Below are 25,700 nucleotides of genomic sequence, written 5' to 3'. Positions count from 1 at the left end.
AATATTTTTTTGGGGGTGGGGGGGAGCTGAAAATGACAAGGTATATTCAGTGGAGGGCAGCTTCTTTTTCTATATTCTTCTTAAGAGTTAACTTTTTAGAATATATATTAAACTTTGAAATCTAGTTATAAAGAGCTATATCGTGGTGGATGAAATACTAAGAAGATTATTGCCATGAAGGTAGGTAGTGACTTTTGCTTCCAAGACATAAAATAATATTGGCAGGCTTTGTCAACTCTTAAACCAAAAAAGTATACTAAAATTTCCCAAGTCTTTCTGAATGAATAATCATTGAAAAGGTCTACTATTTCTCCTCCAATTTTGATTTACAATAGATAGTGTCACTTGGAAGTCAGTGATTTGTAGATCTGCAAATGACATATTGGGTTTTCCTCCCAGTAATTGGTCCAGAATTTAAGACTAAACACACCACCAAATAGCTGCATTACAGTCTGAGCTAGGATAAACACCTAAGCAGTACCTCTGATTTCAGTCTCCCCTTTCAAGCAGCAAAAGGAACTAAAGTCTTTCAGGGTACCAGCTAGTGTTTGGATAATAGAGATTGAATTTAAACTAGACCAAGAAATTTCAAAGATAGGTGAGAAACAAAGTTTCTCCCTTTATTGTACCTATGGTTTGTTGCGCAAAACATGTGTAGTATCATGCTTCTCCTGAAATCTTTCCCATACATGAAGAAAGAGTTGGGGCGGGGGGGGGGGGGGAAAGGGGGGGAAGGAAGGCAGGATTAACAGCAGTATTCCCTAAAATTTAATGTCCTAAAAAGAACCTTTGCTGACACCCACTGCACTGTGTGTCTGAACTGTTTAGATTGCCTGTATGATGTATCATACTTCTCCAAAAAAGAGAGGTGTGCTCTTCTCCAGGCTGACTTAACGATGTGGTTCTATAAGCCAAACCCTGGGGTCTGCCTTCCTATACAGAAATGAGTCTCTGGCCTGAACATTGTAGATCTTTGTCTGCTTCAAAGCCCCCTGAACTGGTGAAACGGAAGCCTTTCGTGCCAGGATCAGGACCTTTGGCTCCAAGCAGTGGCGCATTCTGTCTGGTACCAGGGCTACTCCAGCATCAAGGAAACAGTCTCATCAGAAGAGTCGAAGGATGCCTTGGCACTAACAGTGTGGAAGATTTCAACAGTTCCTTCTTCCAGGCAGAAATTGGACAGTACAATTTCCTCATTGCTGGTGGAGATCTCAGAACCAGGGAAGCCTCCACTTATTGGCTCTTGTCGATTCTGAGCTAATACTAGGGTTGTAAGGATTCAGTACAAACCAAAAAAGTCACATTTGTGGATCCGGCTCCAGCCCCAGCTGCGGGGCCGGGGCACGCAGTTCCTGCTCCGGCTCCAGCCCCGGTTTCAGCAGTTGACAACTGAAGTTGAAGAAGTCGCTGTGGTTCCAGTCAAGTTACAGAATCTGTGACTGCCGTGACCTCTGTGACTAAATCATATTCTTATGGATTAGATTTAAGATTTACTTATTTTATTTTTGTATTTATAGTGGGCTCATTTCAAAAGGATAAACATTCCAGTCAATCAGGAATGATTCCTGGATCCTGGCAGTATAAAATGAAACTCCAGCTGATTCTGAAGTCATCGAAGGCTTATTATGTTCTTTCTGATGCTGCTATGAGTCTTCAGAAATATGGAAGAGCATTACGATACATTAAATTAGCTTTGCAGTGCCATGGTAAGTAACTGGAATGTTTTCTTCTTAAACAGTGCACATACACAAACTGGCAAATACTTCTGCCACACATTGAAAGTCTGTGGCATCTGAGGACTGAATTGGCACATAAATCCCATGCTTTTAACAAATAGACTATAGTAAAGAACTGGCTTGGGCAGGTTGGACACAGGGAAGCCTTTTAGTTTGGATCATAGGTTTCTTCTGTCTCATTCCCTTTGTCCCCATTACAAAATGATCACAATTTGCACAAGTGGCAGTTTCACTTTGAAGGCAGAGGGGCAGGACTCAGCGTATAGATGGCAGAACTCGGTGTATAGACTGGGACTTGAAGTCTGGTGCCTGGAATGTGTGGAAAAGCTAAAATAGCACCTTTATTCATTATACTTGGCTTGAGCTATTCTTATACATTCCTCATTTTCAGAAGTGCTATATTCACTCAGAAACTTTAAGTAGATACCCATAGAGTGGAGTGCATCCCCAACTAATACTGAGGCTTTGAGTAGAATGATGGAGAATATTCTGATTCTGTTTCCTGGTTATAACACTGAGTTTGAATAATCAGAAAATATAATGGCTTTAAAGTGAAATTCTATTCTGGGTTTTTTTGTTTGTTTTTTTTTTAAAAGTGCATTGCGATTTGCCATCTTCATTGTCTTTCAATGAATTGTGATCAAGCTCTATTTGTTAGTAAAAATATGTGAGGGGAATAGTTTCTAATTGTCATCCCTAGAAAATCAGTCTGAGATCTGAAAGTCAAACTCTTCTTCCTGGTTCATACATCATCATTAGTAATAAAAATTCTGCAGGCCAAATCCTATTGTCTTCAGTGGTTTTACACAGTTATAACTGAGGGAAGGTTTAGATCTTGCATTTGTAGCTTAGTTAACAGTTCTGTATGAGCAGGGATAGATTTCAGTCCATCTTCCTTATCTGTAATTGCTGTGCAGTGTTAACAGGGATAAAAAGTAGTATCTGACTCGGACTACATACAGGGGTCAGAACTTGTTGTGTAAAATGTCACCAGTCTTACCTGGTCACTCTTCTACGAATAGTTAAATTTGGATTCTACATGTCTCAAGTCTTTTAGTGCTTAATTTTGCTTTTTTGGGTTTTTCCCCCTACCAGATACTTACTGCTGCCTCTGCACCAATATGCCTGCTGAAGTGCTACTGTTTCTTTGTCAATGTTTAACCCTTTGTGGTGATATCCAGCTAATGCTTGCCCAGAATGCAAATAACAGAGCTGCGTATCTTGAAGAATATAACTACCAAACAAAAGAAGATCATGAAATATTGCACAGTCTTCATAGAGAATCCAGCTGTCAAGGTATAACATCAAAATAATAATATATTTGGCTGAATTAGTGTGGTCCTGTCAGCCAATACTTATCCCACAGTGTTTCCTCAGATTTTGGCAAAACAGTATACTATATCACTTCTGGGGGTGGGAGAACCTTTTGGTGCTTTGGTGCTATTTCTTTCTTGTCAAAAAGAAAGCTGAACATAGAAATTAAAATAGCTTTTTAGGAATATGACTTTTCTGGAGAGTATATGATAAAATCATGTACTTTAGATATATCTAGAGTTTCTTTTAAAAAAAATTCTTTACATCTTTCAAGTAATGGCCAAATTCTGCCTTTCTTTAGACTCTGTGGAACCCCTTTGATTTTTGGGCACAACTCAGTCATTTTATCAAACCTTTACTACTACACTTTTTTCGTAGTCCCTAAAATAAATAAAATTTGTTTAGAAAGAATTTATAATTGACATGCAGTTTTTGCTGTTGGTTTTCCAGTATTTGCGTGGGCCACTGACTTGTCTACAGACTTGGAATGTCAGCTTTCAGTTAGCTGCAAATGCTATGAGGCAGCTAATGAAATCTTGCTTTTTAGTAACTTAAAAAAACAAAATCCAGAGCAGCATACACAAGTCCTGAAGAGGATGGGTAACATCAGAAATGAAATTGGAGTATTTTACATGAACCAGGCTGCTGCAGTGCAGACTGAGAGAGTGGGTACGTATTATTTTTTTTTTCACTTGTTGCATACACTATTCTATTCAAAGGTTTACATCAGTGAAGCAGTGTAACAGTGATTATCATTTTCAGCAACAGTGTTTGAGAGAGGCCTCCTGAACTCTCCTTTCCAGGAATAAAGGGAATTTCAAAGAACTTCTTTGTAACAGATACTCTCTCCTGGAGTTAATGGTATATTAGTGCTTCCATTATAAACAGTGTTTTTCAGGGTACTCAAACTTAAATGTGAATACCTTAGTCTGTACTAAAATATGGAATATAAGACTCTGGAGAATCTTTATAGTAGTTATAATTCCCTGGAAAAAATAAGAGAATACGAGCACAATTCTCCTCACAAAAATGCCCTCAAAATGTCAGGCTATTATTGTAGGATATTATTGCCAAATTTCTGATTTGATGATTACTTTTCTGTCCTTTCTTTTTCTTTAACAGAATAGTATTTAGCTGAAATCGAACCTTAATGGTAAACTTTAAGCAATTGATTATTAAACAATTTACTGATGGTTACTTCATAGCATAGTATCTGAGTTATTTTTATCTACTTACTATGTCTTTCCTACTGTAAGTATCTTTGAGGTAATTGAGTAAATTAATTGTCTTTTTAATGATCTTTGTCTTACCAGCTCTCTGTTAACTTTCAGTGGTTTTTGACTTAATGTTATCAGAAGGCACTGACCGTTTTCAGCAATATAGTTCAGGGTACCGTTTGTTGGCTTATTCAAAATTTCAACCTCTTTGACACTAACCACAAAGGATACATCATCGCTAGTTGCCAACAGATAATGGATTAAGTTTTCCTTTGCTCTGGCCAAGACCGAGCACTCTTGGTGAACTATTAAATCTTCAGTCTTGACTTGTATGCTTTTCTGGAATTTAACACTATATAGAAACATGAGAACAATAATTTAATATAGATGTTGATGGTTTAAAAATCTTTTAAGAAGCTTGAATTAAATTGTAAGACCTCTTTTTCCTTTGATCTAGTGAGCAAAAGTGTATCTACAGCAGAGCAGCAACTGTGGAAGAAAAGCTTCTCTTGCTTTGAAGAAGGGATTCATAACTTTGAGTCAATTGATGATGCAACCAATTCTGCTCTTCTTTTATGTAACACTGGAAGACTGATGCGAATTTGTGCTCAAGCACATTGTGCTGCCGGAGGAGATTTTAAGCGAGAATTTTCCCCAGAAGAGGCCCTTTACTATAATAAGGTAAAAGGACTGTTGATCAGATCGCAGTTCCTCGCTTAAAAGAATGGGCCTTGCTATTTCTCTGGATGGATCACTTGCTGTAGTTCAGCATTTTCAAACTAATCTTTATTGTGGGCAGTGGAGGATTAGCCGCTGGGCCCGTGGCCAGGGGCCCTGGTCAATTGGGCATGCCCCGATCCGCTCTGCCCACCCGGCGCTCCTGCCAGGGAGCGGAGTTAGGGTGCGGGGGCTTCCCCTGGCAGGAGGGGTGGGCGGAGTGGAGCAAGCCCCTGTGACCTGATCCTACTCTCCCATGGTAATAGCGCTGAGGTGTGTGGGGGAACTGCAGGCGGAAGGGGTGGGGAGGGGCCCCACTTGCTCTGGCCCAGGGCCCCACAAATTCATAATCTGCCTCTGATTGTGGGGTTTTACCTTTGGATTTAGACACACTGATTTCTAAGCACTTTGAAATGGCAGAAATGTTATGACTATTTAAAGTAAAGCTTTAAATGTAGAAACTAAAAATATTTTGTAATTTTTGTGTATTGATTTCATATTATTTGAAAGTGGTAAAGGAAAATACTAAGAATAAACATAACTAAAGAAGGAGCTCGCTATGAAAAAATAACAGGTATACGTTTTGTCAGTTACAAAAAGTGAAGTTGGCGGTAGATTTTTTTTTTTTTTTTTTTTTTTTTTTTCTGCCCTCCCTCCTCCGACAAGCAGGCAGTTGCTCTCATAACTGCATGCTTAATTTGTGAGTGCAATTTCTGTGAAGCAATGTGCTGATTTCAATATGTGCACACAGTCACTTACACATAGCCATTTACATGTGTAATTACACATTCAAATTAAGTGTGAAGTGCATGTCTGAGTTTAGAAAATCTGACCCTTAGTATTTTGATTAGTAGTACTTATTCCAGATCTGATAATCTGTAAAAAGATTGCTGTTACCTTGCTTACCTGATGTTATACACATAATTTATGAGGTAAATAATTTTGATATTTCTCAACATATGTATTTCTGTTTGTCCCAGGTCTATAATGTCCCTTGTCCCTTGTTTTTGAATGGTTACATAGGCAATAATATTGGGACTTGGAAAGTGGTATTTAACATATGACCTTAAACTAACATTAAACTCTTTAAAAAAAACTACTTTTTTTGTCTTTTAGGAACCATATAATTTTATATTTTAAACATTCAAAAAGTGTATTCAAAATTGAGTTTTCAGATTAGCTATAAAACAGTCCTTAATGGAGTTTAGGACCTCAGTTAAAGGAGAGCAAAAATTGTGAACATATCTGATGGAAACACTATAACCAATGAATTTAAAGATTACCCTTGCTATAGTTAAATATTGTCCTTTTTAGTTTTTGCAGCATTCATTTAATGATTGGACAGATCTCTAAGCTACTAGGAGAAGCTGGGGACATTCAGTCTTCTCCGTCTCATTGCTGACTGATTGATTGGTAAAGGTCTCAGAAGAAAGTAACATACATTTAAATAGCACTTTTAATTCAAAAGGATTCTCAGGACTTCCTGAAGTACATAGAATACCACTGATATACTGTTAAAGTAGAATTTGACAGCACTTTTTAAGGTAGAGGGATCTTTTTGACCTGAACACTGGGACCCCCCAACTCTCATGAATAATGCTATGGAATCTTTAGTATCTGTATAAACAAGACCTCAGTGTGTTAGGTCTTGGGCAGAAATCCTCCTGGCCCTCGGTGGGCTCAAAATACCCAAACTGGGCAGTTCATTTGTTCAGGAAAAAGAGTTGGATAGCCTTTGCAGTCTCCTGTACATGAAGCCGGGCTCTGCTGCAGTGTCTTTGTAGTATGTTGGAGGTAGGCTTGCGTGTGTACAGGGAAGCTGGATGGACCATGGCTAGGGAGTGTCTAAAGTACACCACATTTCCCATGTTTGTGGGGACTAGCTGCTCATTGTATAATATACTCTGCTTCCAGGATTGGGTGGTTTCGGTCCCTGCCCTTGTGTAGCTCCCTTGTACCAAGCCCTCCCTTCTACACAAGAGATAAGGATTTTATCTTCGCTTAATTTTGCTTCTATTTCCATACCTACACACTGTAATATACAACACAAATTATGTTTACATTTTTAGTCTGAATTAAACTCCAATTTTGTATTTGCATGGTATTGCCAGTTGTTAGATGTAGGAGATGCATGATTTAAATAGATTACAAAAATGATTCTGAGGAAAATGCTAAGAAAATGTCCAGATGAGTTGTGAAATGCTTCCATATTAGAATGAGTAGAGGATACTGGATTGTTACCACTTACTACGCTATAAACCCGTGTCAATAACTACTGCTTTACTACACATTTATTGTATTCTATAGGCTATCGATTACTATCTGAGGGCTTTAAGATCACTGGGCAAAAGAGAGATGCATCCAGCTGTGTGGGATTCTGTGAACTGGGAACTGTCCACTACCTATTTTACTATGGCAACTCTGCAGCAGGATTATGCACCATTATCTAGAAAGGCTCAGGAACAGGTAATGAAAGAGGATTTATAATAACATCCACTGAAACAAACATTCTTCAGGGTTTTTTGTTTGTTTGTTTGTTTGTTTGTTTGTTTATTTATTTATTTATGAAGAACAAGCAGAATGGTAGAGAACTCCTGCTCTGAGCCAAAGTGCATACATAATTTGTAAATCTTTATAGGATAAAAACTGTTGTGGAGCAGCTAACAGAATACGGCACATTAAGAAGAGCACACCGTAAATAGTTATATTGTCATATCTCCTTTTTTCTTTTGTAGAAACTAAAATATAAACTGCTATGTAAACATCTACAACCTGTTCTTTCATATTGGGTCTTCGTTATTTCAAAGTAAATGTTTTGACGCTGCATCATGAAATCTTGTTTTTGTAGATAGAGAAGGAAGTTAGTGAGGCCATGATGAAATCTTTGAAATACTGTGATGTTGATACAGAGTCTGCACGACAACCCCTCTGCCAGTATCGGGCTGCAACTATTCACCACAGACTGGCTTCCATGTATCATAGTTGCTTGAGAAACCAGGTAATAGTCCAGAATTTTGAGATTTTTTTTTTCTTGTGTGCTGTAATTTGTGCTCTGTATCTTCTTAGCATATGCGCAGTATGCCTCAGGTGGCACGCAACCAGGATTCATCATCAAATTTGGTCCACTCACTAGCTTCCCTGGCTTGGGCTGGGTACTGACGAGGAGTGCAATGTGTATGTGTGTGTGTATATATAAAAATATAAATACAATATGTGTACGTTATACTCCTGTTTATCTGAAACCCTATTATCTGAACACCTGCATTATCGAATCCCTTCCTTGTTCCCCATGTATCTCATTCTGCGGGACAAGGGAGGGATTTGGATAATGCGGCATTTCGGATAATAGAGCAGAAACCCCTGGCCAGGATCGTGAGGAGGATGACTAGCCTGGCTATGAGGGAGGCCCCCCTGCTGCTGAATGGCTCCTGCAGCAGTGCAGGGAGCACTCTGCAGCCCCCGTCACGGGAGTGTCAGCAGGGACGTGACAGCAGAGCTATAGAGGGCTTCCTGTCTTGCCACAGGGCTGGTGACAGCCGATCACTGCAGACACAAGATGCGGTCTTGAAAGGGAGAGCAGAGTCCTGGCCGGGGGTAGAGGGTCTCTGTTTTGCCCCACATCTGGTGAATGTAGGGATCTCATATCAGTGACAGTGCGGGATCCCTCGGCAGCCATACTGTTATGGAAGTGAGTGAGCTGGGCAGAGCAGAAAATCCAGGGTAAGACTGCGAGGAGGATAACGAGCCCCCAATTACAGGGGAGGCCACTGCGCTGCTGAATGGCTCCTGCTCTCTCGATTATCTGAACACCTGATTATCCTAATAAAATCCATGCCCTCCATGCTAGTCAGATAACGGGGATATTTTTAATGATTATAATCTAAAGTGGATTTTTGTTTACAAATCCTGACCTATGAAATTTATGAGCTCTTTTAAGCAAGGGCTGTCACTGTGTTTGCATACTGCCTAATACAATGAGGCCCAACCTGATCATGGCCTCTAGCATTACCACAATATAAATGTTTAATAAAACACATTCTGCTCTCTTTGAAGACTGGCAGTTTCTTCGCCTTCCATGGCATTCATCTGATTTTTTTTTTTTTTTTTGCTGAAGGTCGGTATTCATAGCTGTGGGTTATTTTCTTATAACATAAAGAAATGGTGGCTTAAAAAGTGCTTGTTGCTTTCTAACTTTATTTTGCTTTTGCACACACGTTACACTGTTTTACATATGGATTCAAATTGTGGTTACATAAGGCAGTAGATTCAGAGATTAATTTAGGATTGTACACACATCTTCAGTGGACATAATATATATATATATATATATTATGTAATATTGAACATGGGAATGTCTGTATACTTTTGGTTTGATGTTTTCTCAAAGAAGTTAAATGTCATGACTCATTTCAGTTTTTCAATATTATTATATAAACAAAAGTCAAAAACACTTCATTATATGAAAACAACAATGCGGAGTTGTAGGCTTGAAACATTAAGCAGTCAGAAGCTTGCAGAGTTGCAGGCTACTAGTCCAGGTCCGTTTGGCCACGCAGCATTCTGTAGCTGAAGACCAACTCTGGTGTAGTGGATAGACCGAGCCTATTGCTCAGTTTTGAATGGATGTATCCAAAGTTTGAAAAGATTTGTGCTGAACGTGCTGGACACTAATGTAATGGCACCACTAGTGCTTTGAAGTCAGATGAATTATCAGCATTCTTCAGATTTTTTCCACCTTTGTTACAGCGGAAAATTGTCCTTGATAATGGATGAGAACATTTTATTTTTGAATTTGGAGCTTCTACTTCAATTGCAAATAAAGGGAGAAAGTTGTGATTTTTGCTGAGCAGCCACTGCTTTGCAATTTCTTCTTGTTCACCTGAGCATTTCTTTCCTGTGTATTTTGGATGAAGGAGGATGGGCAAGATGTGTGCAGGAGTAATTGCCTCATGCAATCTCTCTTGTACTTTTGCTTTGTGTGGTGCAAGATCTTTCTTCACCAGTAGATCCAGTAATATTTCGCATACAACAGCAATTGTTGATATGTCTCTTTGGGATGTGTTAAGTGCCAGAGCAACTGGTTTCAATTGACTGACTTCTGTGCTTCTTGGTAAATTCCTTGATTATTAATTATACTGACCACTTTGTCTTCACATTCTGCCTCATAATCACTCACAATCCTGAAATAATGCAGCCAGTTTTTAATGTGTTTCCAGGCATGATATTTGACTGTTCCATCATGTGTTACCAGGGATTTGGGGTTTTACAGATTCTTGGCCTTCTTTTAACTAGGCTGTAGGCTGATGGTGATTATTTATTTATTTATTTATATTTTGTAAATCTACAACACTTACACCAAATGCTTTCATGAAAGTCTTGTCAAGTAGATTTAGCCATTGTGATGCACATCAGTACGTAACCCATATGTTGTCATCTTGTTCCAAATTACTTCCCATACTTTGCATCTTTTTCTGTGTCTGTCAAGTAGCTGTTAGCATCACAATCATGCAATTCATTTGCTAATGTCTTGGCTTTTCTTGTCAATGTTGCACAGTACTTTCCAGTCTTATTGCTTCCACTATCAGCCGCTGATACAGAAATCACAGTATTCCCTATCTGCACACAGCTATCACTGGGTCATTGTGCACATCACTCCAGCTATCTTGTAATAATGTAACTGCTTTTTCATGTATTTCATTGAGTGTTTCCACACTCAAGTCATCAGTAACTGCGTCTAACAGTTCATCTGCTACCTGCTTTCGATGGAGTGCTTTGTAGCCTGGCCTGAGACAGCTGATCATTCCTTGAAAAGTTGATTGGTCAGCATCAGAAAAGGAAATATTACAGCATGATAGAGTGCTGGGCGCTAGCAGATGAGCCACCACTCTGATCGCTTTGGCACCCATTAACGTGGGAAGCATGGGGGAGCTGAAGAATTAATTGGCATACCAGCTAAAGATTGATAAAAAGAGACAAGAAGGAAATGCTAAGGGGGGAAGGGAGAGGAGAGGAACAGGGATAGCTGAGCCTGGACTGATGGAAATCTCAGAGAAGTTGGATGTGTGCTCCTCTGACCCTGAGGTAAGGGATTAAGATACAAAGGACACTGTAAATAACATTGCTGCATGGAACTGTAAAGGTGTTGGTGGAGAGAACATAAACAAACTATGTAACATTGCTACCAACTGGCAGAGTCTGAGCAGGTTTCTGTGTTACCAGAGCGCAGGAGCGGTGTATTTCCTGTTATGTATTGCCATTTAAAAAAAAAAGATTCTCAAGTTCTTTTGTTTTGGTTTTGAAAGAGTATTGTTTCAAACATATCCATATGTGATTTAAAGAAGTGATAATTCATCCTCATTGTCTTTGGGCAACCTGGATCTGGCTTTCTTTTGATGTACTTGGCAATGGCAATGTAGTGTTAGTACTTTCATCCTCAGTCTGATTCTGATACTTGCATACGTTTCAGCCAAAGTCAGTGGTTCTGGTGTCTTTATTCTTTCAACTGCATTTTGCCATAATGTTTCCTCATATTGTCTGCCTTTCTACACACTCTTCCTTTTAGTTTCTGTATCTAAGACTCTCTTTGTCATCTTCATGAACTTTCTCAAAATAGCCATGAATTGGGTCAAGTGGTTGTCCATCTTTGCTCCTGTTAGAATATTCTGACTTGAGTCCTCACTGAGTTCAGGTGAAGAGGTTATACTCCAGCCAGATCAAGAGACAGAGTACTAGACTGGACAGTTTATCTCAAACAGAAACTGAAATTTCTGAGTCTCGGAATTCCCCTTCTTTATTTGCTCAACAAACATATAATTTTCATTGCCCGACAAAGAAGGGAAATTCTCATATTCAGAAGGTTTTTGTTTGAGGTAACAAAGACAATAGCATACAACTTTAGATGCTGTTTTTGTTTTATTTTCTTTAATTGAAAATATAGACTGTTACTGCAAAACTATTATCAAATAGCTAAGTATTTTTTAGTAATTTCCATTGGTATATTCTAAGAATAATTTTATTTTTCCTGGTTTAAATGGGTATTTACTAGCGCACTGTCTTAAACTAGCTTTTCCTGGGAAATTGCTGACCCTACATTCTCTCGCCCCCCTCCCCCCCCAAATTTCACAATTGTGGATTGAGCAGAAGAGTGATTGCGTCTGTGCCCTGCCCCCCCAGACAGTTTTTTTTTTCACTGTTACGTGAATGCCTAAACACTTACTACATAATGTACTTCTGTTACAGGTTGGCGATGAGCATCTAAGGAAACAGCATCGAGTATTAGCTGAACTTCATTACAGTAAAGCAGTGAAGCTTTTTCAATTCTTAAAGGATGCACCCTGTGAGCTCCTTCGTGTGCAGTTGGAAAGAGTAGCATTTGCAGAGTTTCAGATGGCAAGTAAGTTGGACTACAAATAGAGAATCTCTTGAAAGTTTATCTCCTTCACCAATGGAATATGGTGCAGTAAAAGATATTCCTTAACCACCTTTTCTTTTTAATATCCTGGGACCAATATGGCCACAACTACACTAAAATGGTTACTGTCCATTTCCCCATTTTCTTGAGAAAGTAATAATCTTCTACTGTTTTGGGACACAACCACACTCTGGGAAAGACCTATTTTAGTCCATTGCCCACTTGTGAAATTTTCAAACAAGCACCTTTGTGCTTTCTCCTGTGCTGTCCCCACCCATTTGGGAGGCACTCCCCATAAGTATTATCCACCTTTAAAATGCCTCCTTAGTAGTCTCCTCTTTCCACAATGCCTCTCCCCACCCCAAAAAAACCCCCAAAAACTAACCCTTGACAACAGCTAGGCTGCTGGAATGCTGAGACCACTGCCTGTCATGCTGACCAGTCTTGTTATATGGTGTACTTGTACTTCCCTGTCTGTATCCATCTGTTGCCTCTTGTCTTATACTTTGGACTGTAAGCTCCTTTGAGCAGGGGCTGTCTGTATTTTGTGTACAGCACCTGGTACAGTGAGACCCTGGTTCATGACATGGGCTCCTAGGCACCACAGTAATACAAATGATAATAGGTTTGTAAGACACACTGAGATCCTTGCATGAAAGTAGCTGTATTAGTCCAGAGCTCATGTCTCTCTCATTTTAGGTCAAAACAGTAGTGCTGGAAAATTAAAGACTCTGTCTGGGGCTCTAGACATATTGATAAAGACCCAGTGTGCATTCCAGCTGATCAGAAAGGAGCTTTTAGCTGAATGTGAACAGGTAAGCAAAAGGACAAGTGGTCTGATTATCTATTGCTTTGCACCTTGTGTAGTCACGTATACCTTTTCATTTGGGAATAAAATACTGGTTTTTAAATTGTAATTGAACTATTCTTTAAATATTAAGCTATCACAGTTCATCTTCAGGTTTTTGTTAAATTCTCTTTGTGTCTGGATTGTCCTGCCTGGCCCTTGAGTTCCCGCCGGGGAGGCTAGCCCCGGCCCCTCCCCTGCTGTCCCCCCTCCCCCACAGCCATGCTGCCATGCGAGCAGCGCTCTGGGCAGCAGGGCTGCGTGTCTGGCTCCGGCCGAGCGGCGCAGCTGCCAGACATGCTGCTCTGAGTGGCATGGTATGGGGGTCGGGGGGTTGGATAAGGGGCAGGGGTGCAGTCAGGGGACAGGGAGCGGGGGTATTGTATGGGGCAGAAGGTTCTGGGGGGGGCAGTCGGGACAGGGAGCGGGGGGGGCGGGTTGGATAGGTGTGGGAGTCCCGTGGGGCCTGTCAGGGTATGGATAGGGGTCGGGGTAGTCAGGGGACAGGGGGAAGGGGGGGTTGGATTGGGGGTGGGGTCCCGGGAGAGCGGTTAGGGTCTGGGGGTCCCGGGAGGGGGTGGTCAGGGGACAAAGAGCAGGGAGGTTGGATGGGTCAGAGGTTCAGAGGGGGGCAGTCAAGGGACGGGAAGTGGGGGCCAGGCTGTTTGGGGAGGCACTGCCTTCCCTACCCAGTCCGCCATACAGTTTTGCAACCCCGATGTGGCCCTTGGGCCAAAAAGTTTGCCCACCACTGTTCTATAGGCACAAAGAGAAGGCACAAGTTAAACAATCTTATGTTTTGAGGCTAAACCCATTTTGGAATCCTGTCAAGTTCTGCCTTGTCAGACAGCAACAGTATAGTTGACGATCTAAGCAGAACTGAAGTTCTGCATTAAAATGTTGAGGACAAAAATAGTATACCCAAACCTCGTTGTAGATTATTGGCATGACATATTGTAACTTGGTCAGATGAATTCAAGTTTATAAAACAAGTTTTAATGTAATCCTAGTAACACTGGACCTAACTGTAGTTTTATTAAAGCTAATTGCCAACATTTCAAAGAGAAATGTAGTTCTGAATTCTCATAGTTCTGCAGAGATTGATTGGGACTGATGTATTTCTGCATAACGGGACATGATGAGTCTTTCCTTTCCAGTAGTAGTCCTCATCTATAGTACACTTATTGATCTTCTGAAGTCTTTGAGAGTTGCATATAAACTTTTGAACGAGGTTTATATTTTCCATTAAGATCCACCATGTCACTCAAGTGTTAACAGTTTTGAAGGTCATTTGCAGTTGAGCCCTATCAGCGGGATCTTGATGGCTGAATAAGTAAATATTGCTGCTTATGCTGAGATACATTTGTCATTCTCCAATGGCAATGATAATCTGAGCAAGATACTAAAATCCACGCTTTCCCATTATTTTCGTAACTAAATTTGATCGAGTACATCAAAAAAGTCACAGCCAGCCTTATGTAACTGGTGAAAATGCTGCTGTAAGTTACTACCAAAACAATTTCATAAACAGCATGGAATAATAGCCTTGACATTAACATTGTCTATTTTAACAAGTGAATTAAATTGAAATTGTACTATTTGAACCTGATTTAAAAATATAATTTGCTAGTTGGGTTAGGTGAAATATCTTTCTGTTTTTTAGATAAATGAGGATGTGAAAAGTAGTGATGAGAAGACACCACCTGGTGACTCCTCTTCTAACCTTAATAAAGATGAAGTAATAAAACTCCTCAGTATATTTGAATCTCGATTGTCATTCCTCCTCCTCCAATCAATTAAATTGCTAACGTCAACAAAAAAGAAAATTGGGTAAGTTGAGACTTGTTAAGCTTTGGTAAGATGCATCCTGGATTATATGCATTGTAAATTTGATTCTATACATATTACACACATGCAAGAAAATGCAGTGTTTGTATATGTCATTTGTATTTTTTGGAAAGATAATTTGTATGTGTGCATGTGTAAATGATCAAGCTACATCTCAACTCTGACTTACTCTTCTGAGTATTTACTATTTTGTGATTTGTGTAACTGAGGGAATGACCTAAAAAAATTGTCTGCTCTTTGTGTGTGGGCAGATTCTTGTATCTGTTGTTTCCAAAGAACTGCCTAAGATCTCGAGAAGAGAAAATAAAAACAACCTATGAATGGCCGTAACAAAAAGAAAAATGATCAAAACTTTATATTGTCCCTGGTAGATTAGAGAGAGGGAGTGTCTGTTTCACCATGTTTCATAATGTCTATCTGTCCCTCATCCCGGGGGTGGGGTGTGTGTGCGCGCGGGGAAGGTGCGTGCACATGTACAGAGATCATCTATAACTTGCACTGCAATCACCTGTTGGCAGGTAGCCTAAAATCTCTGACTTTTGGCATCATCTTTCTATAGTGATATATTGTTTGTGCCGCATGTTAGGTGGATGTGCTTTCCTTTGACATGGGTGGGTCTACCTTACGTTTCCACCTATGACAGAACATTGCTAACAGACACTGGGAGACCCATTGCAAAGTACTGAATTTTGCAGATGATGATGTAGTTTGAAGTATGACATTTACGATATGCTGAAGTCCCCACTACAGCTAAAAAATATGAAGAGTGATGTTTTTATGTGCAAATTTGGGGCTAATGCTTAGCAAGGTTGAACTGTATATTTTCTAAAATAAGTATTGGAGTGGCAGCCAAAGGATTATCTTTTTTTGTGTAAGCATTTCCTTATGTTCTCAAACAGTATCTAACCGCTAGGATTTAAATCAAAACAAAAACATGGCCTCTTTCTTTCTTTTCTTTTTCTTTTTGAGTTGACCTTAAAGTGCTCTCTAGAACAGAGTTGTGGCAGTGTAATGATTGCCGACACCAGGATCACTCCTCTTGGATGTAATTATATTTAATCTAGCCTAGGGAGAGCCAGAAAATACATTCTATCCCATCAGCTGCAAATATGTGGTGACCTCATCAGCTGAGACTGTGTAGACACTATGGCAGCTTGTAGAGCATCAGAAATAGCATAAATAATAGCAAAAAATCACCTTTTTGGAGTCATGTTTACAAAACCTGTTCTACCAGCTAGTTCCAGTCTTGTGTACATTGACAGTTTTTTTTCTTTATTGTTGAATGCTGTATTAGCTGCACAGTTGGCATTAAGATCGAAGTACTGTATTTTCACATTAGAATACAGTCGTTGGCCAGGGTTTAAGCAGCTGTTATGTTGGATGCTGTGTGGCTAAATGCAATTTAGGGAAGTATCCATCCTCCTGTATACAAGGACCATAAAGCAGAGCGGGGAGAGATGTATATCTGGAAGGACAAAAGACTAGAAAAGAGACTGACTTTTTCTATGTAGCAGCAGTAAGGTGCCTTTAATTTTTAAAAAAGCTTCCACAGGGTGGCAGTGTAAATATACGCAATGCCAAGGACCAGAGTATAACTATAATCCGTCTTTTTAAACAAATTGATGTGCAGGGTAATTGACTAACACTAGTAATTGTGTTGGTTCTGTGCTATCATACTTCATAGGCTTGAAGAGGGTGTGATGTCAGAGTAGAATATTTAGGGTTTCTTTTCCCATATACTGTTCTAATCACTAATATTCTGTTTAAATTGATAGGCTGTATACATGGTACATACATTTCAATTTAATTATGTTAGTGTTTAATTTTTCAAGGTCTGCAAAATAAAAGCAGAATGCTATTGCCATACAAACTTAATACAGCTAATGTGTGTCATTCAAAAATTGTAGAAGTGCTTTGAGGGTAAGTCAAATTCTCTTTTCTCTCTAACCTTTTTACATGAAGTGGGCATACAATATTTGCACATTACATTTTCTGTCTATAGGGTGAGGGGGGAATGCCTACCCTCCCCCATGCCTCCACACCAATGGTTAGCTTGGTCAGATTGGAAATTGAGTAATTGCTTTTGCTGATCCATGGTTATTGATGCACTCATTCAAGGGGAATGCAGAAGGGAATTTTTTACCTCCTCTTTGAAACTGCGGTGCTCAAGCCACAAAAGTTACAATCTGGCTATAACCCTGCATAAAGCAAGATGTCTTTAAAAATTAAGTGCTTAAGCCGAACTGAATTTGGCTGTGTAAAATTGTGAGCAGGGGAAAAGTAATTCAAAGTGATGTTTCATCCTGGGCATTTTTGTAATTTATCCTGGAAATAGCTTGCATTTCAGTGGCTTTTTTTTTTTTTATTGAATACCTGTTCTCTGTGTTAAATAAACCTGACACTGCTTTGTGCCAAATGTTATGAACTAATTGCTGCTTTATTTCTTGGCAATTCTTGATGGATTTACAATTAAACCAACTAGTCACATATATTTAAAAAAAAAATTACCTTGTTTTTTCTAAAATTTTAAAAACTGGCTTTTAGAGTTTTATTTCCTAACATGGCATAAATGTACCGGAGAAGGGGAAGCCAGTGTAGGGGTTCAGAGAGAAAGGTAATACAGTTGAAGCGATGAGCCAGCAAAATTATCTTAGCCATCCGTGTTTTGAATGGATAAGTGGGGCAAGATGTCATTTGTCAAGGCCAGAAAGGAGAAGGCTGCTGTAGCCAAGACACAAGATAATGAGGGACTGGATAACATATTTAGCTGTGTATGGAGAGGAAAGGCAAGATCCTAAAGATATTATGTAAGAGAAAGCGCTGGGTCAAAGATGATGATGCCCAGATTACAGGCCTGAGTGACAGGGAGAATGATGGTGGTGCCCATGGTGGCAGAGAAAGCAGAAGGGCTTGTGTAGGGAAAGATTAAGAGTTTTGGGTTGGCCCCACTGAGTTTAAACTGGTGGCTCAATGGTCATGAAGAGCTGTCAGAAAGGCAGGCTGAGATTTCTGTTTGGAGACAGGTAGCATGGAGTAATATAGATGGCACTTGAAGTCATGTTTGTGCATATGCTGCCCAGAGACCATAAAGGAAGATGACAAGGTGAGGATCAGAGCCCCATAGGACTTTTTCTGAAAGCTGGAATAGGGATGAGGTGGATACTCTGAATGAAACACTGAAGGAGTGATTAGAGAGGTAGTGGGAGAACCAGGAGTCATGGAATCCTAGGGAGAACAAGATTTTGATGGTTTGGGTAGTCAGTTTTAATACATTAATATTTGCACAATGTAATTGTTTATGCTTTGATACAATGTAATAGTTCAGGATATCTTTGGTTCCTTTTTCAGTGGCAGTAATGAAGAGGAGGAAGTTCTTAAGACCAACAAGCAAGTTTACTCCCTTTTATTGCGTGCAACTGCCAACAAAAGTGTGACTCTGCTAGCAAGAATAGAAGTCATTTTAAATTTGCTGGGGCAGCTGACTCAGAACAGTGAAGCCGATAAGACAGGAATTCGGTGACTTACTAAATATAAAACTGCTACAGATAGCAGAAATATCAGTGCCTTGTTAAACATGGGGTCAGTGGTTCTGTCCCATGTGGTGCTTAGTTTTATTGAAGTTGAGGTAAGCATTGCCTATTTATAACATGGTACAGCTGGAAAAGAACAGGAGTTCATGGCTATCCCATGACAGCTCAGTTATGATTTGGTTATTAATGTTTTTACATTTGTGAAGTGCTAAAATTGAAATCTAGAGGTAAAGCTCCCAATCTTTAACATTTGAGAAATACAAAGTTGATTTCTCTGAAAAGCAGTGGGCTTTGCAGTGATGCAAAATAAAATGTTTAGCATAAAAATGTAATCTGTTACAGTTGGATCAGTTTGATATTTTTTGTATAAAATGTTACTTCGTAAGCAAAGCGGTATTGGAAGACTTTTTCCAGTAATGTTAACTGAAACTGTACAAAGAAATTTCCCTTATATATGCAAACATATTTCCTTTTTAACTACAGTTAATACCATGCACAAAAATAAATGTGTGCCTTTTTAGCTTCAATACAAGATTTTTCACAGATATTAGCCTTTGCTGGAATGTCATTTTCACCACAGAGTGAAATGGATTTAGCTGTATTTTGATTTTTTGGATCAGGAATAGTATTATCCTCTTCTTCAAACTTGAAACTGTGAATAAATGATAAAGCATATTTTAAATAAATTTTATTTATTAAAACTAGAACATACAAATCTGAGTGATTATTTTTTTTATTGCCATCATTTAATGTTTCTGTCCAAGAGATCACAAACTCCACAATCGCATTGAAAACAGGTTTAAAAAACACAGGCCTCGTTTTCATATGTGCTGAGCATCCGTAGCTCCGATTAACTTCACTAGGAAATCTGAAAATCAGGCTTTAGTCTCATGTCAATATGTTAGGACTTAAAACAGGTAGCTATCTCTCCCAAAGTGTCAATGAGGAATTCAGAAGCATGAGATACGAAGTCACTTTTACTAGTGTTGCTCTATAAATTAGAAGTATTACAACTATATTTGTACAGCAGTGATTTGTCATCTGATTTGTCAGAAGTTCTTAGATGCAAGTTTTTATTTTGGTGAATAGCTATCATGTTCCTAACTCTCCTGAATCAAAATCGGATTGGAAGCCATGTGTCTCTCTCTTTTCTTGAAGTAAAAAGTTACACAAGTTAAACAGTACTGTATATGTGTTCATCATTAATCTGGACTCCCTGCAATCTACCTACTAGAGATGTTAGTGTTGGACAGTGCCTTCCATTACTATTTTTAATTGTCCGCTCCATATTCACATCAAGCAAGAAGAAATTCTGTCTGAAGTTGTTTAGAAATTCTCTAAATGCTAGTGCAAAACCAAAGCAGTGTTTTCTGCTTAAGACTGAAACCTATTTCATTGCCTTTCTTTTGAGAACTAGCATGTAGCCATCAATGGGGAGGGAGGGAGTTGAACAGTATTTATTCTGGAAGGTCCTATATTGGGGGGGAGGGAGGAAGTAGGTTTCATCATGAAATCCTGATTATCATCATGTTGGAGTGCAGTTTCACTCTGAAAACTGACTATAAAAATTATATGGCTTTTCATGTTGCATCTCACTGATTTTAATATTAAATTTTGCTCATATTATGAAGATGACATTTTTCTTGTCAAACTTGACCTGGACTCAGCAGGTCAAGGTAGATCTTTTTCATTAGACATCCGGACCCATCAAATGAACAAGCCAAATGTATTACCAAGAGAACATCCTTTTACAACCTCCTGTCTTCCAATCATACCTATTGTTATGCAGCCACCCAAATGGTTCTGGAATTGTCGTGGCTCACTTTGGACCTTGCCATTTATTCAGAGGTGTATGCATATGAATAATATGTTGAATCTAGATTTCTGCTAGGATGGCCATACTTTCCTAGCAATTTTATCAATTGAGGATGATTAGCAACTTCAGTGTTTTTTTTTTTTTTTTTAATTTTCTGTTTACATCAAAAACAAACACCTGTGAAGTAAGAAAGGGTAAGATTCTTCTGATTTGTTTTTAAAGGGCTATAGTTATAGAGCCAAAAAGTAAACAGGGAGCCTAAGACGTCTAATCTAATCCGTTGAGTCTGATTCCCTGTAAAAATGGTAACTTCTGTAGGTAACTTCTGTAATTTCTTAATGGCTAATCATGATACAATTCCACACTGCAGTGGAAACTAGATTGCAAAACAGAAGTTGTTCTTCTTTGACATGTTCACCAGGCATTTGTGGTTAGCAAGCTACACCTTTTTCCTCAAGCATGAAAACTCATCTGTTGTGAAGCACTGGGAAACAACTTTGGCTTGCTGTAGTCAGAATTTGGAATAATAATCCCATTGATGTACATAATCTCTTTTATAAACACCTTTTCTATGGGTGTCATTGTGACTTGTTCAGTGGATATCTAATCTATTCATGATCCTATCTTAAATACTGAGTTGCTGATGAGAGAAAAACCCCCACCTAGTTATCATTTCATCTGTGTACAATCTCTAACTGCAAATAAATGTAGAGTAACGTGGACAAGCTTTTCCTTGGCTCCCCAACTGGTGCTGATAGTGGAGTGCCAGAAAATGTCCCCACAACCATCCATTGATGCAAAAGTACAAAACTTTGAAACTAAAGGCCAGTTGTCGTTTGTTATTGCATTGGTCTTTAACTGCTAGAAGCCCAACCTAGTACTGTAAACTAATGCAAGTTCTAAAAAAATGCTTTAAATATTTGCAGAATTTATAAGAGCAGGGTCAGGTATTTTCTGCTATTTAGCATCTGGCTGAGATTATCACTTTGACTTTTGACTGCTTTCAAAACTGGAATTTCAGCAGGGCATCAGTGTTTAAATCTACCTCCCAATAATTGTTCAATAGTTGTTACAAGTGGTTAAGATCTCATTTTTTAAGCCTTGATCTGCAAGGCGGCATGGTGCATTCTAACATGAGGCTGCCCCATTAATTCAGTACAACAAAAAATTATGCATAAATAGCATCACTAGGAGTTCACAGGCATGACGTTATTCATGTGTGTAAGTCTTCTTGCAGGATCAGGACCTTCACCATCACAGTACCAACTGCTGAATCATAAGCACCAGGTCCTTCACATGTTCCCTGGGGGTCTCCTATTTGGGTGTGACCCAGCCTAACACTGTTTAGCTTGCACCAGCTGATCAGAACATATGATTCATATACATGACAATGTTAAATCCATAAAGCCAGCCCACTCCCTTCCTAAAGCATATTCTAACAAAGTTTGACAAGACAATGTTTCTTTCGGGGTTTATGCCTTCACCAGTCAGTGTGTCTCACAGTTTGAGAGGTAACTGTACATATATTCCCCTTCCATTGTCCATTCCAGGAGTGCCCAGTCAGGCCTCAAGAGTCCAGCCATCATCTGTCTCGTGGCAGGAATTTGTGTCCTCCTCCTTTCTGGCCAGAGGTTTTTAAGGCTGCACGTTCCCTGCTGTACATTGTGATATCCCAGCAAGCCAGTTTGTCTAATGACCGCTCCTAAACTGTGCTTTCTCTCTGAGGACAATGACAACATTTGTACTAATAATCCATACTGCTTTCTCAGCAAGCATGTTTATGTTTAAGGCAAAAGCATAATAGGGAAAACCTATTTTTAAAAGAAGTTCCTATACACTTACTAATGGGCAATTTTTGGTATGTTTATCAGTCTTTTGGACCTTGGTAGGCCAATGCCTTCCAACTCTTCCCGCTAGGGTTGGGGGTCCCCTAGGACCAACAGTCCTGTCTGTTTGCTGAATCAAAAGGAAGACCACATGTAATTTAGTTCATCCTTTTATACTAGAAGCCCTTTCTTTGATTCCTAGTGTCTGGAACACCCAGCCTCATTGAATATATGCAAGTCATTCCAGTGGGTGGTGCTCTAGATCGGTTTGCAATCCCAGGGGTATTCACACATACCCTGCTGACTGTTTTTAGTTCTCGGAGGAGTTGTGGTAACCCTCCACCATGAAGTAGAACACAGTCATACAGAAAACGTTAATGAATTTAATACAGTGGTTCCTAGAGATAATGTGCAGGGTTGCAATATGTGTCACACTATCCATAATGATATATTTTCTTTTCTTCAAATTACCAAATGCAGTATGGCTAACCTGAACCAATCGAAAGTCATGAGTCAGGCACCCACAAAATTATGCGTTAAAAGAATAACTCTTCTGTTTTTTGTGTATTTAGGGTTCATGTTTTCAAACTGTTTTCTGAACCCATAAAGGACACAAACTTAGGCTTTGACTACACTACAGGGGAAATTCGATCTAAGCTACGTAATTGGAGTTACATGAATAGCATAACTCAAATCGATGTAGCTTAGATCTGCTTACTGCGGGGTTCACACTACGTGATGTCGACATGCTGTCTCGTTAACTTCCCCTAGTCTTCTCAATCCAGTGGAGTACAGGAGAGCAATCTGCAATCGATTTAGCAGGTCTTCACTAGACTCGCTAAATCGACTACCGCATCAATCATCGCTCATCAATCCCCCAGTAAGTGTAGACAAGCCCATACTTTCACATGAAAGCTGAGAGTCCTAGATATAACATGATTCCAGGAACTCAGCCTTTAAGAAAAGTACCAAATATGATATTCATGCTAAAACAGTGAGCATTGGCAACACTGCGAAATTCTTTGTTCCTTGAAGTGGACACTCATGCCTTTTTCTATATATTTTTTTTTTCCCTGTGTATCCAGACATGCACAAAGGCACCAGTATCAGGCTGCAATTCCATGTTGCTATTTTGGCTAGAGTTGGGGCCCTTCAGAGTGTGCTGTGATTATAGTTCTCATGAAGCCAGTACCAACGGCCATAAAAGAAGTAAATATTAAATCATCTCACTAACTCTCCATATCACCTTTTCTTTCCTGGAGAACAGCGTTGCACTCTGTCTGCTAAAGCAGAATAGAAAATGCACCTTTCTACATCTAGCATCTTTAGATACTCAAATTCTTTTAAATCAGAATTAACAACACTTGAAATTGAAGCCAGGCTGACTGCTCGCTGTGCTCAGATTTTGTTTGCTGTAAACAAGAAAGCTGGGCAACAGCAGAGGAACTGATTTTTTGGCTGACTCTTGTTAGCCCACGTAAATGAGAGAAACCATTGCCAGGAACTGGAACGAAAACACACATCAGTTGCACCTTAGAACCCCCAAAACTCAAAGGTCACTTTGCCATTAGATGGCAGTTGGAACAGGAGCAAGCCTAAATTGTTCTGCGGGATTTGGGGTTTTTCAGAAGCGTGTGTCAGCCACGCTTTGGCATGGAGAAGTGAACGAAATTCGGAGCAAAGCACTAGGCCTGTACTCCACTGTATTGTGTGGCTCAATGGCTCTAGGAAGCGCCTGTGCCTTTATTTCTCCTTGTTGTTTATAGCTATAGCCGTTGACGTGGTTAGGTTACCTTTTGTTTTCAGACCAGGTTACTGCAATGTGGCCTGTGTTTCACCCTCATTACCACTCTTCCCAAGTGATGTTAGTGGAATCCTTCATTATCCCAGCTGCCATTCTAATTTATGGGTCTCTATTTTTGTCATTTTAATTAAATTAGTAAGCCCTGTTAGCATTCTCCCTTAAATTACAATTATAGATATCTGTGGCAGGAATATTAAAAATAACTTAAGCCATGTATTTTTACCTGTTGGGATAGGGACCAACTTCCTCCATCAAGGTCTGATCCAGATGGTTTATGTGGACACTATTGGTCATGTGGTTATGCTGACCAGTCATTGTAAAAACAGCGGAATGGCTATAGTGCCTATAATTCTGTTCCCTGTGTTTTATAAGCAGCAATTCACTCTCCGGTCTTCTCACAGTTAATGCACTTTGGCATCTGAGCGAAATTACACAGCAGGGACTGTCAGAACACAAGCCAGAATACTAAATAACCTGGGTAATGTACCTTTTCTTTTGCTCTGTAGTAAGGTGGCCAGGCAGCCCATCTCTTGTCTGAGAATTAGGAGCTTCTACTAATGGAGAGGTAGCTGGGCAGTGCGGTCTTGGTGCTATTCAAAGTACAGATCTCCTAGAGAAGTAAGTGAAACATTTCTCTTCCTGTGAAATAATATGCATTCTTTATGCAGAGCCTCCACATTGTTATCTGGTCTCTCAGACTTCCTTGTCATGCCACTTTTGTACTATATTTCTAAAACCCAGTTCAAACCCCATCTAATGGGAGAATATATGAATACAGTGCTCCGGCTATGAGCCAATGCTAGGACATGACCTGTAAAATGAACTGCTATCACTAAGATGAACTCAAATTAACCAGCATTAGCTCAGTTTTTAGATGCCTTCACATTAATAGATACAGAAATATTCTAACTCTTTCACTGCCGGAGATTTTATGAATAAATTGCAGGTGAAGGTGGGAACACATCTTGTGTTTTGGGGACCAAATGTTTTCTACTTAGCCTAAGGTGCATTTTCCCTAGTAACGGGGGGGGCAGTGCCAGAAACTAAGCATGTGCAAATCCCTGATTTGTTGATCCAGTGTATGTCGCAAGCACACCCCAATTTCTGACCTAAACAGAGCAAAAACTAATCTTATTGCACCACGTATTGCGGGGGTGGGACAGGAGGAGGGAGGAAGGGTGAAAGCTGTATTAAGCATCTTTTTTTTCAACACATACAGGCTAAATTTTCACAACGGGCCTCTAATTTTAAATGCCTAAATGAATAAAACCCCTTTACAAAACACACGAACCAGAGGTCACCCAATACAATTAATAAGCAGCAGGTTTAAAACAAAAGGCAGTAGTTCTTCACACAACGCATAATCTGTGGAACTCATTGCCACTCATTGGCTAAGTTTATGAAGGATCGGGCCTTCAATGGCTATTAGCCAGGATGGACAGGGCTGCAACTCTATACTCTGCTGTCCCAAAACTCCGACTGCTAGAAGCTGGGACTGGATGACTCGATAAATTGCCCTGTTCTGTTTACTCCGTCTGAAGCAGCTGGCACCAGTCATTGTTGGAAGACAGGATACTGGGCTAGATGGACCATTGGTCTGACCTGGTATGGCCGACCCTATGTTTTTCTGAGCT

At 39.6% G+C, this 25,700-nt stretch overlaps 1 protein-coding gene across 3 annotated transcripts in view; it reads left to right on the top strand.

Annotated features, from left to right (window-relative positions):
* Positions 1-19,327, top strand: part of EDRF1 (erythroid differentiation regulatory factor 1) — a 47,136-nt gene extending 27,809 nt beyond the window's left edge. For 2 of the 3 annotated variants that reach the window (XM_054034288.1, XM_054034287.1), the window contains 10 exons: positions 1,518-1,706; positions 2,832-3,032; positions 3,501-3,719; positions 4,725-4,948; positions 7,292-7,450; positions 7,833-7,982; positions 12,224-12,377; positions 13,095-13,210; positions 14,906-15,072; positions 18,439-19,327. In XM_054034288.1, the coding sequence (XP_053890263.1) occupies positions 1,518-1,706; positions 2,832-3,032; positions 3,501-3,719; positions 4,725-4,948; positions 7,292-7,450; positions 7,833-7,982; positions 12,224-12,377; positions 13,095-13,210; positions 14,906-15,072; positions 18,439-18,610 (1,751 nt within the window). In that variant the 3' untranslated portion in view covers positions 18,611-19,327. Of the gene's footprint in view, positions 1-1,517; positions 1,707-2,831; positions 3,033-3,500; positions 3,720-4,724; positions 4,949-7,291; positions 7,451-7,832; positions 7,983-12,223; positions 12,378-13,094; positions 13,211-14,905; positions 15,073-16,922; positions 17,011-18,438 lie in introns of all 3 variants that reach the window. The other variant, XR_008445643.1, reaches the window with a different exon arrangement.
* Positions 19,328-25,700: the final 6,373 nt, after the last annotated feature.

This window comes from Malaclemys terrapin, chromosome 7 (assembly GCF_027887155.1).
Source record: "Malaclemys terrapin pileata isolate rMalTer1 chromosome 7, rMalTer1.hap1, whole genome shotgun sequence".
Lineage (NCBI taxonomy): Eukaryota > Metazoa > Chordata > Testudines > Emydidae > Malaclemys > Malaclemys terrapin.
Note: the sequence above shows the minus strand (reverse complement) of the source record. Positions and strands in the feature narration are given on the sequence as shown.